Genomic DNA, 15,406 nt, shown 5'->3' on the forward strand with positions numbered 1-15,406 from the left:
GCCCCCGCTCCGCCCTGACCCTGGGAAAACCCCGCCCCGCCGTTCTCTCTCACTCGAGCGGGGGCGAGCTTCCCTCCCGCCCCTCGCCGCTCACTGGTCCCCGGGCGCCTCGAGCCCGCCCCCTCCGCGGGCCTCTCCCCGCCCGCCCGCCGCGCCCGGCCAATCAGCGCCCGGCCTCGCCCCAGGCGTCGTCGTCGCGGCCCCGCCCCTTCGGGTGGGCGTGAGGGCGAGGACGGAGGGAAGGTCGCGCGGCGGCTGAGGCGGCTGAGGCGGCGCCTTTCCCGCCCGGGCCTGTCTGAGGGGCCGCCGCCGCCGCCGCCATGGCCGGGGTGGTGCGCTCCCTGGGCCGCTGCCTCTGGCCGGCGGCGGGCGGCGACCCCGGGCCCGAGGCGGCGGCCGGGCCGCCGGAGCCGGGCAAGGAGGGCGGCCTTCCCCCGCCTGCCGTCCCTCCTCCTCTTCCTCCCTCGCTCGGCCGGCGGGAGCTGGAGCGCGAGGCGCGGCGCCGGAGCCGCGAGATCGACGCGCTGCTGGCCCGCGAGCGCCGCGCCGTGCGCCGCCTGGTGCGGATCCTGCTGCTGGGCGCCGGCGAGAGCGGCAAGTCGACCTTCCTGAAGCAGATGCGCATCATCCACGGGCGCGAGTTCGACCAGAAGGCGCTGCTCGAGTTCCGCGCCACCATCTACGAGAACGTCCTCAAGGTGGGATCGCCGCGTGGCCTCCTTTCCCCTCGCCCGGCCACGCCCCCCGCGCCAGAGGAGGACTGCGGGAGGGGAGGGGAGGGGAGGGGGGGATTAAAGGGCGGTATGGGGTCTCCTGCTCAAGCGGGAGGGGGGTTGGGCTAGAGGACCTCTCGGGCCCCCTCTCCTCTGTGGTTCTACGCCCTCTCGTCTGCCCCGCCTTCTTCCTCCAAGGATGCTCCTTCCAACTCCCCCGGCAAGATCTGGTGGTCACCTGTCCCCATGTTCATTGGAGACCCCTGGATAGGCTGCCCTATAAATAAATAAATTGTCAAGGTAAAAATCACCTTTGTAGAGGGCGACGGACCGTGCTTCAGAGAAGGCATGATGTGCATGCAGGAAGGCAAGAAAAACACGACGCATAATCTTACTAAATACCTTTTACTTACAAAAATATAAAAACCAAATATATGTTATAAAGAAGAGCTAGCTCACTACATCCTAACGTAACAAACAGTAACAGCAAAGTGAATAAAAAACAATATACAATAACTCTGAGAACTTTTTCTAGACATGCGCACTAAACAGACTGAAACCATAACATAGCTAGTCATATGGGATTCACTATGGTTACCAGATAAGTTATCACAACAGGTGCAGAGAGCAGGGGAAATGTACAGTTAGAAATGAACTTTCTGACGAACAAAAAAAACGTGCAGTGACATAAATATAAATAAATAAATAAATAAATAAAAGTAGGCTGCCCTCCCTTACGAAGAGGGATTTCCCCCCCCCTACATGCACACTGATGCTCCCTTGAGAGCCCCCTTGATGTACTGAGTTCCAGTCCTGCCACGGGATCGGAAGCCTATGGGGTGATGAGGAGCGTCCCCTCTCCCTCAGCCAAACGCACCTGGCAGGGCGGTGGTCTGCCACTGCTTTCTTCACGGTTGTTGTTGTTGTTTTCCACCTCTGCAAAATTTCCTAGTGGTGTCATATTTCCCCCCCCCCCCCGTTAAGTAAGCAGGTAGGCTTGAAACCTGAGTTCTAGTCCTTCTGAGACTGCGAAACCAGACAGGTGATTTGGGCGTCCCTCCATCTTTCTTGGCCCAGCCCACCTTACAGGATTGTTGTTGCTGAAAATACATATAGACTGCATTTGTAATTGCACACTAGTTAAAATTTAATTTGCGGCATCCCTTGGCTTGATCCAGAAAAACGCAGGTAAATGACCCACGAGTTATCTTTGCGTTACAACATTCCTTCAGAGTTCTGACTTCAGAATACATCTAATTCCAGGGGTGCCGAAGTTATTTCTTAATATGCACAGTGCCATAACAAGGGAGCCCAGCCAGATATACACACCCTGCTAACTGCATAGACTTGTCTTCAGATATGGCTTTCCAGCCTGAGGGGTAAAAAAACCTGTTCTAAACATTAGGAATCCAGATTTCTCCTCTGGCAAACCGATCCTAGGCTATTGGACTAAGCCACTGTTTTTTCCTAAGAAGGTGGGGGAAAAATATTTGTTGTGTGGAAGATTTTGCTGGACTCCTTCCTGTACCTTAAAAGTTGCTGTAAGGTGAGACTTACAGAAAAGTTTGTCTCGCCACAAGCTCGGTAGTCTGCAGGTGTTGCAAAAACTGAATTCTTGCTTTCTTCACCCCAGTAGCATTGCTGTGTTGGTGGCACAGTATTTAACCCACAACAAATGGGAATTTTATCTTTAAGAAAACCACATCCCGGCTTAATAATAAGGATGGAATTTGGCTCTCAAAAGTTGTCTAAAATATCTTGGAATGTAGAACAGGGGAGAGCTGGCCAAATAAAGTGCACGTGGTCCTATTAGTGTGTTAAAGATTGAGCATAGATGGGCAACGTAAGAATTGAAGTGTATTTCTCTGTTTCTTAGGGCTGCAGAGTCCTAGTCGATGCACGGGACAAACTCGGCATTCCTTGGCAGTATGCGGAAAATGAGAAACATGCCATGTTCCTCATGGCCTTTGAAAGTAAAGCGGGCATGTTCATTGAACCCCCCATGTTTCAGTTGTACGTACCAGCTCTGACCGGCCTGTGGAAGGATTCTGGGATCAAGGAAGCTTTCAGCCGTCGAAGTGAATATCAGCTGGTGAGTAAGCTGAAAGCTCAGAAGACAAAACATCTGGTCCCGAGAAGTGGCCCAGGTTGGATCCTGCAGCTTCATCCTGGGACACATAGTAGCTTTCATTCATGGTCTGAAAATGCGCTGCTAGGCCCTTCTGGGTTTAAGGATTACCTTATAACTTTCAGATTGTTAAATGCTGACAGCATTGACAAAACCAGGATTGGCTGCCTACCGATAAAATTGCTTCTTAAGTAACAAATGTGGGAATTTCAACATGGACTTTGAACTGGATCTGAGCTTTGTTTAACCGAGTAATATATAAAGGTGGTGAACCTATCCAACACGCCTTCCTCTTTCTATTTTCCCCACAACCCTGTAAGGAGTTTGGGCTGAGACTGGCCCCAAATCACCCAGCCAGCTTTCATTCCTAAGGTTGGGACTAGAACGCAGTATTTCCTGCTAATTGGCACCAAAGTCACCCAGCTGGTTTTCGTGCCCAAGAGGGTACCAGAACTCACCGTCTCCTGGTGACTGGCACCAGGGTTCACCCAGCCAGTTTTCATGCCTAAGGCAGGACTAGAACTCACCGATCCCTAGTGATTGGCCCAAAGTCACCTAGCTGGATTTCGTGTCTAAAGCAGAACTAGAACTCGCCATCTCCTGTTTTATAGCCTGGTGTTTTAGACGGGCTCTAAAACTTTCTGAAGGTTTGAACAGTCTTGAGTATTTTCCTGCTCCTAGGGCCAGAGTCCTCATTACCTGCTTGAGAAATGTAAGCATGAAATGTAATCAAGATCCTAAAGAAGCTCAGTTTGATCCTCAATCAGTTTGTAAACAATGACTTGAGGCTTTGTGAAATCCATCCATTTAAGCTCAGCTAATTTTCATAGCCATGTCTTTTGGCAGCAGTACAGCAGTGCTGGCCTGCTTCGTCCTTCCAGATGTTTTTCCATTCCCCCCCCCCTTTGGCTTACTTCTGTGTTGTCACAGGATATGAGGTTCCATTGAAGAACCTCCCCCCCCCCAAAAAAAAATTCTATAGGTCAGCATTTAAATCACCTGTTTACCGTCTGACCCAAACTGCACATTAAAAAGCCTAAACATTAGTTAAAATATGGAAGATCACTTATTTGAGTAAAGTATGCCAAATATTAGCACTGTACTGTACCAGTTGTGTCTATGTGTAGCTAAACTGTGAACACATTGACAAAATCCAGGAAGTGGTACAAAGTATTGCTTCGGGGCAGATAAACTATGGTTAACCTGCTGTGTAATAGAGGCAAAATCTGAGGTTCTTTGTAATTAAGTATCTTGGGTTTTTGCTGTTATCTTAGGGGTGACCACTAACATTTAAGGAACAGTCCAGTGTAGAGAACTAAGTGGAAATTCACAGCTTTTTTTGTAGTTTGAATTTGGATTTCTTTTGCTAACCCTGTGCCAACGTAGTATCAACGTGTCAACATCTTATTCGGAGATATATGGCTTAGCTGAAACGCACACTACTAGGACCTTACTTTGAAAAACAATTATTTTACCATAGTTCTGTGGCCTAAACACACCCCTTGTTCTCTTAACTTCAGTTTGTCCCAGTTGGTTTCCATTACTTCCCACTGACTCTCTTAAGTCTTGCCCATAAATGGCCAATTGTCAAGGACACGATGGTGCTTTGTTTGAAGTATGTGGCGTTGGCTTGTTGGTTTTATTTTATTTATTCTGTTTTATTGAATATGATTGTGAGTCGTCTAGGATGGTCTTATATAACACGGATGGCCATATAAAATATGGTAGTCTGGGGTGTGTTTGACACACCCTTGGCAGAGATAACACTGAGCATTTGAACTCAGAATCATCTTTCGAAAGGTGTGTGTGGGCACCCATTCAGAAAGCATGGAGCCTGTGCGGTGATAATTCTAATTTTAGGTTATAGTGAGATCTGTACTATTTATAGCCGTGCCATGGCTGGAAACTGCTCATTCAGAACGATATGTCACTACATTTGTGGGGCTTATAATTTTGCTCTGGTATAAGTCATGTAGCCTGGCTATCTGGGCAGCTGGTATGCATTAAAAAGATATTTATTTTCACTATTTGACACCCTAGTTAGTACTTTTGTTTCTTAATACAGGTAGTCCTTGACTTATGACCACAGTGGAACCCAAAATTTCTGTTGCTAAGCAAGACATTTGTTAAGTGAGTTTTGCCCCACTTTATGACCTTTCTTTGACACAGTTGTTAAGGAACTCACTGCAGTTGTTAAGTTAGTAACACGGTGGTTCAGTGAATCCAGTTCCCCCATTGATTTTGTTTGTCACAAGGTCACAAAAGGGGATCACATGACTCTGGGCCCTTGCAATCATCATAAATATGAGTCAGTTGCCAAGCATCTGAATTTTGATCACCTGACCATGGGGATACTGGAACAGTCGTAAGTGTGAGTACCGGTCATAAGTCACTTTTTTTTCAGTGCTGTTTTAAGTACGAATGGTCACCAAATGAGCTGTTACAAATTGAGGACTACCTGTCGTCTCATGCCAAAAGGGAGTGTCCTTTTATAGCCCCCTTATTAAATCAGTATGATTTTATTTAGCATGTGAACCGCCTGAATTTTTATACTTTATAACTGTAAATTGGACAAGCGTTTCTTTTTAAGATGAAAGCAAGAAGAAGCTCCACAGCATCAGTCCGAAATAAACAAGATAAAAAGTTGGAACGATGTTCAGATGTGGGAGCTGGCTTATTTCAGGGCTGTAGTTCCCAGTTCTGGGTTTTCTAATTCCCAGATGTGGGATGACTCATGGCTGCTGTTCAACGATGGGGACAGCACCTCCTCCTACGTTGTCCCAGTTGGCCAGACTGACTCAGAGGATGCGCAAGAAGAGAGATATAAAGTGAAAATGAATCATCTCTATTTTTATGTTAACTCTTTAGGTGTAAAAAAAAACATAAGCAATGATCTGAGAATTATCTAACATCTAGTGAAGCAAACTTGCAGAGCAGTTTAATTGTTTCAGGTCAAACTGTGGGGGTGTTAAACAGCTAGACTTGAACAACATATTATTTCCTTTGTTGTTATTTGCTTATAACAAAAACATGTTTTTCCCCAGCAACCCAAGGACAACAGAGAGGTTGTTAATGATCTGAAGACATTGTTGGTGTGATGGAGGGCTTAAGAATTACCCGGAATTTTGCTTAATCCTAGTCAAATCAGATAAGAGCACTAGATCAAACTAGAACTAGATCAAGTTGGATTAAATCGTTCCCATTTAAGATCTGACATGTAAAAATTGTGGTTTAATCTTGCTGAAGTTTTGGATTCTATTTAGGAGTTATGATTGTTTGTAGATCTGATGGTTTTGTATACTACCAGCATATAGTAATTGCCACAAATGCTGACTGGCATGAACTCTTGTTGATGAAACAGAAAGACAAACAAAAAAACCTCCAATAATACAGCTAGAAAAAAGGGGGCATTCACAAACAGCTACAGCTGAAATTGGAATATATTTTACTGCTTGAGAAATACAAGAACGGAGGAACATATGTAGCTCTAAGGTCCAAGATTTGTGAACTTCAACTCCCAGAATTCCCCAAGCAGCTGTGCTCTCTAAGTCTAAGCCCAGGGAACAGTATTTCTTCTGTGGAGATAACCTGAAAACAGTCTGGGATCTTCAAGTGGATATTGTGTGCTTTACTGGAAACCATATGAAGGTTGCTTTATCTTGTAAGCAATCAGGATAAACAGAGAGCAGTTGACTTCTGTATTGTGTTTTTCCCTTTGTAAGAACAAAAAAAAACTGCTTAGGTTTTGAGGAAACAAATGAAAGAGCCATTGTATTATTACACAAGAATCTATGGCCTATCCTAAGGGCAATAAAGACAAAGCTATTTTATTTTACAGCCTGCTATGGAAATTCTCTTCCCCAAAGTGGTGTACACAGCTCTAGCTTGGCTTGCCGACTGTTCCATAAAGGGATCATTACGAGGCAAAGCCAAGCAGTGTAAATAGATTTTCAAAGGTTGATTTTCCAGATCAGAGCTCTGGTTCCGAGGCAGTATAGCCAGTTCTGTGATGATGCACTTGCATTGTAATTTACCTTTCTTAATGTAAACGAAGGTCTTCTGCTTTGCAAAAACAGCTGCTTGATTGCCTTGTAGTTGGATGATTCTAAAACTCTAAGGCTGATTTAAGTTGACCCCAAAACTTCAGTTGGTACAGAACGCAGCAGCTTGCACGCTGTCAAATGAGAAGCATTTCAGCAGAGGATATTTTGGGCACTGTATTGGTTGCCAGTATCTTTCCAAGTACAATTCAAGGGGTATTAAAATCCTGATGTGGTGAAAACTTGGCTTTTTCAGAGGAATATTGGGCACTGAGTCTTCAGTATGTTTTAACCATGGGATATTTTAATCTAAATATAACTCTCTGGGCTGCTCAGAGTTTGTTGAAGTAGGCAGGATGTAAACCATAAGTAAATATACTCTTCTTCTCTTTCTCAACAGGGTGAATCAGTAAAATATTTCCTGGATAATCTGGATCGGATTGGCCAGTTGGTGAGATTTTCTGTTTGTGTTGTTTTGTGTCATACATTCAAGTCATATAAATAAGAGAAGTAATAACATTGGAAAATGTTCCTCAAAATCATAGAACTGAATGTTTGAACATCTAGATTTAGTAAATAATATATCTTCTAAAGCAGAATAACCAGTTCTTATAACGTGGGAGCTCTTATTCTTCCTCTGGGGAAAAAGTATGCTTAAAAAAACCAAGGCATGAATACATTCATTGTTCAAACAAACTCCCTGTATTAGAAGTGAGATTTTGCCAATCTCAGCATCAGTGAAATCTAGTTTATCAGGAGCTCTGGATTTTATTGCATTTGTTGGAACTGTGGCACATAACTTCAGAGGCTATGGAAACCAGGCTTCAAAGGTTTGTAAATTATTGAAATTCATCCTTCAGATTATGTTTGCTAACCATCACTTCTAACAACCGAATACAGAATAGTGGAAATAACCTGAGATTAAAGTGAGCTGTTTCCACAAACCCAACTTTGGCATCTGAACAGCCCATGCAAGATTAGCCTCTAGCTTATCCTTCCCCGTTTCATTTCCAGAATCTTCCTTCCACCACAGTATATCTAGACGCTACTTCGGTGGACTTAACTTCTCTTTTGAAGCGTGATCTTTCTCCTACTTCCTGTGTCTGTCTTCTTCTTTTTTTTCTGCAGAACTATTTCCCCAGTAAACAAGACATCTTACTGGCTAGAAAAGCGACCAAAGGAATCGTGGAGCACGACTTCATTATTAAAAAGATCCCTTTCAAAATGGTGGACGTGGGTGGACAGAGGTCTCAGCGCCAAAAGTGGTTCCAGTGTTTTGATGGCATAACCTCTATACTCTTTATGGTCTCCTCCAGCGAATACGACCAGGTCCTGATGGAAGACCGACGCACAAACAGACTAGTGGAGTCCATGAACATCTTTGAGACCATTGTCAACAACAAGCTCTTCTTCAACGTCTCCATCATCCTGTTTCTGAACAAAATGGACCTCCTGGTGGAGAAAGTCAAGACGGTCAGCATCAAGAAATATTTCTCAGACTTCAGAGGTGATCCTCACCGTCTGGAAGACGTCCAGCGCTATCTGGTACAATGCTTTGACCGGAAGAGGCGGAACCGCAGTAAGCCCCTTTTCCATCACTTCACAACCGCCATCGACACCGAGAACATCCGCTTCGTTTTCCACGCGGTGAAGGACACCATCCTTCAAGAGAATCTTAAGGATATAATGTTGCAGTGACTGGAAATGGAATTCTCTCTGGACACCTAACCCGTTGTAGGCCCGTCGCTGTGGCTTTTGCTGTGTGTCTTTTCTTGGAAGAGCCGTGCTGTGCCTTGAGTTAGGAAAGCTGGGCAGGAGAAGCAGAAGTAGAAGAATGGCAGAAGCTTATGTGAGCTCCTGCATCGGTCAACTCAAAACACAACGGAACGATGTTTCCTCTTGGCTTTTGAAAACCGTCGTGGGGAAATGGCAACCAAGGAGTCTGCGTGAATTAATCTTATTTCTACGACCATGCCAGAATGTTCTGGCTTCCATACCTGTCAGCCTTAAACTAGTTTTGGGTGCTGAAGTAACGAATTCAGTAACATATTTCACTTCTTCACTGGGGGTTCTTTTTAAGAGAATACATTGCAATACATTGCCATAATTCCAAGATCAGTATAGGAGCCAGGTGTGTTCAGGGAGGTTTGCCCACATTTGGATTGTATTTGCAACTGGTTATCTTAGCTCTTGCTTAAGGAATCTATCCTCAGCTTTCCTCGTGTAGAAATCCAGAGCTGTAAACTGAATTTAGACAGTCACACAAGCAAAACATTTTTTATAGCAAGATATATCAAAGCTGGTTAGGTATCCAAAGCAGTTACTGCTTGATGAGACATAGCTTCAGCAATAGTAGTGAAAATACACGCCTAGTGCTTTGTTAAAACATCTTTGATTCTGTTTAAAATTAGATCTGTATGAAAAAAAATTGCCTTACTGCAACTGTTAGGCTGCTTCCTGTCTAATACAGAAGTTAATCCAATTTTTAGATAGGTCTTGGCAAGGAACAACTGCCCATAGCACTGTAGTGAATTGCTCTTTTAAAAAAAATATCAGTTCTTTTGGAGCCACTGAGTGTGGATTAATGGTCTTGCTTTGACTTTATTCTTAATTATATAGGGGTTTACCAATGTATGTCATAATGCATTTTAAAAATTCCACATAAACCTGACACGTAATTCGCCCCTTTAAGGCTAGAATACAGTATGTGTGAATTTGCAGAAGGCTGTGAATAACATTGATGTGAGCTTATTTTTTTTTCATTCTAAATTGTTATATTTAACTATGGGTGCCTTTCTTTTGTGTACAGACAGTTCACACTGTTGTCTACTCTGAGGTATGTATTAATCAAACTTTTGTCCTGCCTTATCCATCCTACAATCGTTATTCAGGGATAATCTTAAAACATAAGAAATGTTTACTGTGACTTTGGTACCATATTTTGTAATAAAACAAAGGGCTTCATCTTTCCTATATCAACTTCTCTGAGTGCCGTGCACCCTTTGGCGACATTGAAATGCGAGGCAGTTTTCTCGGAGCTGACAGCACAAATAATAACCAGTTTAAAAATCTTTTGTGACTTCCAGTTAGGGGAATTCTTTTCCCCCTGTGGGTGGATTACTCACACAGCTCTGTTTACGGTATGGTGTGCCACGTTCTGAAGGCCACGCTTTCCATGTTGATGGTATATTTTGTGCAAAGTTGAGCTGTATCTGAGATGAGGGCTACACTGGTTTCCAGGTCTTCAGTAAAAGTAAGACAGACTTAACGGTTAAAAGCCACAGCCTTCAGTTTTGGAGGCAGCTTCTTTTAAGAGCTTACCTATGAATGCACCTGGAAGCAGTTTTAACATCTGGAATCCGTTATTTTGCCATTTCTCAATAAGAGGTTGCCTTTTGCCAAGAATCTTGAGTTTTGTAAGCGGAAAACGGTTGCCTGGTGAAAAGAGGAAAGGCATCTTAAGCTTGACGGTCAGTTAGGCCTTATTTTATCATTAGAGCTAATGCTGCATTTATCCTTTGGAACTCATACAGAGGCCCAGGGGCTTCTGATGCCTTTCTAGAGGAGTAGTCTTGCCATGGGGAAGGGCCCAACGTCATAACGGCACATGTGTACATATTTTAATTCATTTCTTTGCCAGTGGTTTCTGTGTAGATGAAATTTGGTGTATCCGGTAACATGAGCTCTAACACCGTCTCCAGCGGTAGCACAAATCGCTTTACGAGTGCTTAAAACCTGAATTATGCTACCAGTCGCCTTTTAAAGTGGTTTTCAAAGAACAAGGTGCTAACACACTGTATTTATCAAAACTTAATTTTATTCTTCTTTCTATTGTAGAAGCATGCCTTGCTGAATCTAATATACGGCTCTATGTTTCTTTGATGCCAAATAACAAGTACCTTGTGGTATAACAGAGCTCCTTATTGAGGGAGATAAATGTGGTGTTTATCACAGGTTTTGATAGCCAGATAGATCTTTAATTGTCTAATCCACCCAGTGGGTCTTGCAGCTGCTTTATATGGTTTTTAGGACGTGATTAATATTTTTATTCCTGTACCCTACCACTGTATGCTTATTCTCATAACTCTAATCATCTTCTTTAGGACTGCAATTGACATTTAATATCTAAACTCATTTTTGTGGCTGCCCCATTCGTTGTATAGCAGTCAGTCTCGGGTAGATAACATTTAACAGTAAAAGCCAGCTCTAATTCTGCTTCTAGTCAGTCCTAAAAAAAAAAATCTATATTGTACAGCACTTGCATATATAACATAAGCACATCTTCTAATCATGTTTGACCCTGGTCACTTTCCTGTACATTGTTAGGATTAACAATCTTTTTTTTTCAATCCATTGCAGAACTATTATATATTCTTTAGCCCAGGGTTCCCCAATCTTTGCAGTTGGGGGCCCAGCTGAGGGAGGTACAGGGGGTCCGGGCCAGTCCGGCATACGTGCGTGGCTCAACATGTGCGCAAGTTGAGTTGCACACACAAATTGACCTGCGTGTGCATGTGCACACGTGCTAGCTCGCACAAGAGCTGCGTGCATGCCGTCCCACCTCCCGCGTGACCCAGTAGCAAATAGTGTGACCACAGCCCGATAGCGGGTCACAGCCCGAGGGTTGGGGACCTCTATTTTAGCCATCTAAGCACTGCTTCTATTCCCCCCTGCCCCCCCCCGACAGAGCCACAATGCTTTTCAATCCAATTGCCTTCATTCCAACCCAATGCCCAGATTGTTCTTTTCCAGGCACACTTGGGAAAAGGAAGGGGGGGCGGGGGGGGGAGCAGATTTGCAGACAGAGCATTTGATTGTAACAATCCCGACTAGCCAGGAAGAGGGTCGTATGTAGGACAATCGACTTTGAATTTATGCTCCCGTATGTTTTGCACCAGCGAGTTGCACAGCTTGTCCTTTGTCCAAAGAAGTCTCTTGTGAGGCCTGTAATTCTGTGTACTTAGTCATCTTGGCCAGGAACCAAGAGGAAATTCGGTGTCTTGTCAGCCCACATGTAGACACCTCCACATCAAGACGATTTTAAATTGAGAATTGGTTTCATGTAAACTCGGCAGAAGAATGGTTTTGGGAAACATGAGAAAGTTGGCTTGTGGTTTGTTTGTTTTTTTTGTTTTGTTTTTAATTTCAAGAAATGGAAGCTGCAAAGAGGAAGCTCCAGGTTTCCTCTTTTATTACGTCAGCCAGCCTCAAGTTCAAAGTTGCAGTGGCACTGAAAAAAAAGTGACTTAGGACCGTTTTTCCAAATTTAACGACCATTGCAGTATCCCCAAAATTCAAACACTTTGCAACCGGCTTGTATTTACGGACAGTCCCAGCGTCTTGGGATCACGGGATTCCCTTTCGTGACCTTCTGACCACGGGGAAGCCAGAGTCACTTAACCGTGTTACTAACTTAACAACCGTGACAAGAAAGGTCATAAAAATGGGGCAGAACTCCCTTAGCAAATGCCTCGCTTGGGCTCAGTCGTGGCCGTAAGCCGAGGACTGCCTGTAGAAGGTTTCCAACGGAATGGGTAGCCTATGAAATAAAGGAAGCGAGGATGCCATCTGAGGCAGGAGGAAGAAATCTTCACCTCTTCTTCGGCTCTTGTAACGAAGATGCATTTCCCATCGAAAATGGTAACTGAGTGAAGTGCCCTCAAAGCTGTTTTGCTGTTTTATCAGAAGGGTCATTCCCGCCCCCCCTGAATTAAAAGAAACTTCCCACCACAGGCTGAACGGTTAGCTAAGGCTTGGCTTGTTGCCCGTACTGTGCTGCAAGTCGCTTAGAAATTGCTTCAGTCCAGTTTAAACACACACACACACACACACACACACACACACACACACACACTGACCTCCTTGGTTAGCATCGTGGAGATGAGCCAGAGATTGTTTGGAAATGTGGAGGAGGAATAGACCTGGTTTCCAAATTAAGTTTTTTCCACGACTATTTGCTTAAACATTGACAGCCTGTGTCTCCAGAAACAAAAGGCCACAAGCAAAGTCCTTGTTTTTGGCTGACTTTCTTTATAGAAAGGGCTTGATGGCTTCTTAAGACAATCTCTTGACATCGGGTAGTCCTAAGCTATTTTATTTAGCTGGCCTCTTTGTTGTTAATGGGAATATTCAAACTTTCTCTTACGCAGTGTTAAAAGATCTTGGCTGTAGTGAAGGCTTATTAAACTTCCTGAACGTTTATGTGGTGTATCTCTTTAGAAGGGCACACTTAACCCTCATGTCTCTGTGTACCTTAAAGCAGTATTTTACAACCTTAGCAACTTCAAGAGGGGTGGACTTCAACTCCCAGAATTCCTTGGCCAACTTTTCACAAAGCTCCAGATTGTTCGAACGTTTATCAGATGGAAACTGTTTCCTATTCCCAACTAATGGTACTATCGCTACGATAGCAATTAATCAAAGAAATAGCTTGCCTCTTGGAATGGTGGATGTTCTACCGGTGGAGATTTTTGAAAATAGATTAGACAGTCATTTGACTGGGATGGTATAAGATCTGCCTTGAGTGGAGGGTTAGACCAGAAGACCCCCCCCCCCAAAAAGCCCTTTCCATTGACCTCTTGGACAGCCCCATTGACCTCTGAGGTCAACACTGACCCACTTTGGAGGAACCTGGACCAATGGAAAGCCTTCAGGCTCAAACAGCATCTTATGCAGCATTCTGTATCTTATGAACTTGTATGAATAGTTGGGGGTAGGACATGCACGGCTTCAAGCCTTAATTTCCTAAGTTCAACAGAGTCCAAATTTTGTCATCAAGCTGAAATGGATGTACCGTGACTGCTGTCGCTATCTGGCATTGTCTGTGCCATTCAGTTGTTCTATTTTATACACGTTGAAAAGGGAATCTTGTGATCTTTTGTGGCCTCTTTTTTACAGCGTTATTGTCTTTTCATGAAAGTGTGCTATTAAAATACCGTGGTGTAAAAATGTACGGCTTCGTTTTGAATTGGCTGTTTTGTACATACCAATTTTTGTAAATGCATTAAAACGCGATTAGTTATTACCGTGCTTTAGACTCTACCAAACTGTTTAAATTCTGCCGGGGAGCAGCAGTTGCAATGGATGGGACTAGTGGCCTTAAGAAAAGCACAGCCTGCAGATTTTATTTAATACAGCCATCATTACAATTAGGTCAACATCATCAGTGCAAAAACCAGCCCCTTCTGACACTGATGATGTTACCTAGCTGGGTCTTGAAACGTCTACCAGAAAACAACCAAGCTCAGAGAAGCACCAAGAAAGAAAAACCTTGAATAACTCTAAATTGGCTGAGCAGGATTTCTATTCTGCCTTTTGCCTAGAGCACACTAAAGGCAATGAATACTAAAAAAAAAAAAAAGGACTAGAGATTGTGAAATAAATGGCAGCGTTTTTATTCCATCTCCCTTTCCAAACGCATCGCAGCCATCTGTTTGCAAAATGAATGTGAGTTTTATATGCAGCGAAATGTGTAAATCTGTCTATTAATGGGTTGAACAGATGGGGGAGATTTTGAGGATCACCTTCCTTTCTCTCCCCTTATTTAACTGGGGTTGTAATAAAGAGAAGGCGGCTTGGTGAAGTGTTTTACTGCTGGGCTGGCCAACCAGGGCACTGTCTAGATGGGTGGACTTCAAATCCCAGAAGGCCGGAGCCCACAAGGCCACTGGCGAGAGTTCTGGGTGCCGAAGGCCACTCTGCTGAAAATCGCCAAGGTTGGCAAACCTTGGTCTGCTGCAACGTTTCTCAGCCTGGGCAACTCTTAAAGACGTGTGGACCTCAGCACCCAGAATTCCACAGCCAGCACGGGTGGCCTTCAACTCCCAGAATTCCCTAGCAGTAGGGCCATTGACGAGAATTCTGGGTGCCAAAGGCCACACGGCTGGAATTGGCCAAGGTTGGCAAACATTGGTCGTCTGTGTTCGTTTCTCAGCCCTTGAGACATTTTAAGAGGTCAGTACCCAGAATTTCCCAATCAACACCTTGATGCAATGCTTTGGCATTAATAAAGTCTCAGCTCTTCTAATCTTTGATATTAGAGGAGAATGGAAGCCAGCGTCCCTTCATTTGCGAGATAAGTAGCTGCACAGGTCCTCTTCAACTTTAGCCACCGTTCACAGTTGCGACGGCACTATAAAAAGTGACCTACCGCCAGTTTTCACACTCCATAACCGTTGCAGTGTTCCCTACAAACATGCGTTCAAAATTTGGGCACTTGGGCAACCGGCATGTATTTATGACGGTTGCAATGTCCTCGGGTTACGTCACTGCCCCTTGGCAACCTTCCCGTGCCGGCTTCCCACCAACAAAGTCAATGCGGGAAGCCGGATTCTGTAAATGAGAATTAAGCAGTGAGTCGCTTAAGCACCAGGACCCCAAAACAATAAAAAAAGATTGTAAAATCAAACTTGCCTAACCACCTTTTAAGCAATGGGGATTCTTGAGGTCGTAAATTGAGGACCACCTGTGTAAACTGGACAAATAAATATGGTCCGGACTCTTTCCTATTTGGATAATTAGCTCCG

General features: G+C 44.2%; 1 protein-coding gene across 1 annotated transcript; it reads left to right on the forward strand.

The window, feature by feature from the left end:
• Positions 1–232: 232 nt before the first annotated feature.
• GNA12 (G protein subunit alpha 12) lies at positions 233–13,910 on the forward strand. The gene is made up of 4 exons (XM_083372495.1): positions 233–698; positions 2,590–2,805; positions 7,282–7,332; positions 8,010–13,910. The coding sequence occupies exons 1-4, from the start codon at positions 321–323 to the stop codon at positions 8,577–8,579; spliced, it is 1,215 nt and encodes a 404-aa protein (XP_083228621.1). The 5' UTR covers positions 233–320; the 3' UTR covers positions 8,580–13,910.
• Positions 13,911–15,406: the final 1,496 nt, after the last annotated feature.

Source organism: Vipera ursinii (assembly GCF_947247035.1).
Source record: "Vipera ursinii genome assembly, chromosome: 13".
NCBI lineage: Eukaryota > Metazoa > Chordata > Lepidosauria > Squamata > Viperidae > Vipera > Vipera ursinii.

Bases quoted from the DNA above. Each gene is read 5' to 3' on its own strand.
- GNA12 (XM_083372495.1), top strand. From the start codon at position 321: ATGGCCGGGGTGGTGCGCTCCCTGGGCCGCTGCCTCTGGCCGGCGGCG. The intron at 699-2,589 runs GTGGGATCGCCG...TCTGTTTCTTAG, and splicing joins TCTACGAGAACGTCCTCAAG to GGCTGCAGAGTCCTAGTCGA. The intron at 7,333-8,009 runs GTGAGATTTTCT...TTTTTTCTGCAG, and splicing joins TGGATCGGATTGGCCAGTTG to AACTATTTCCCCAGTAAACA.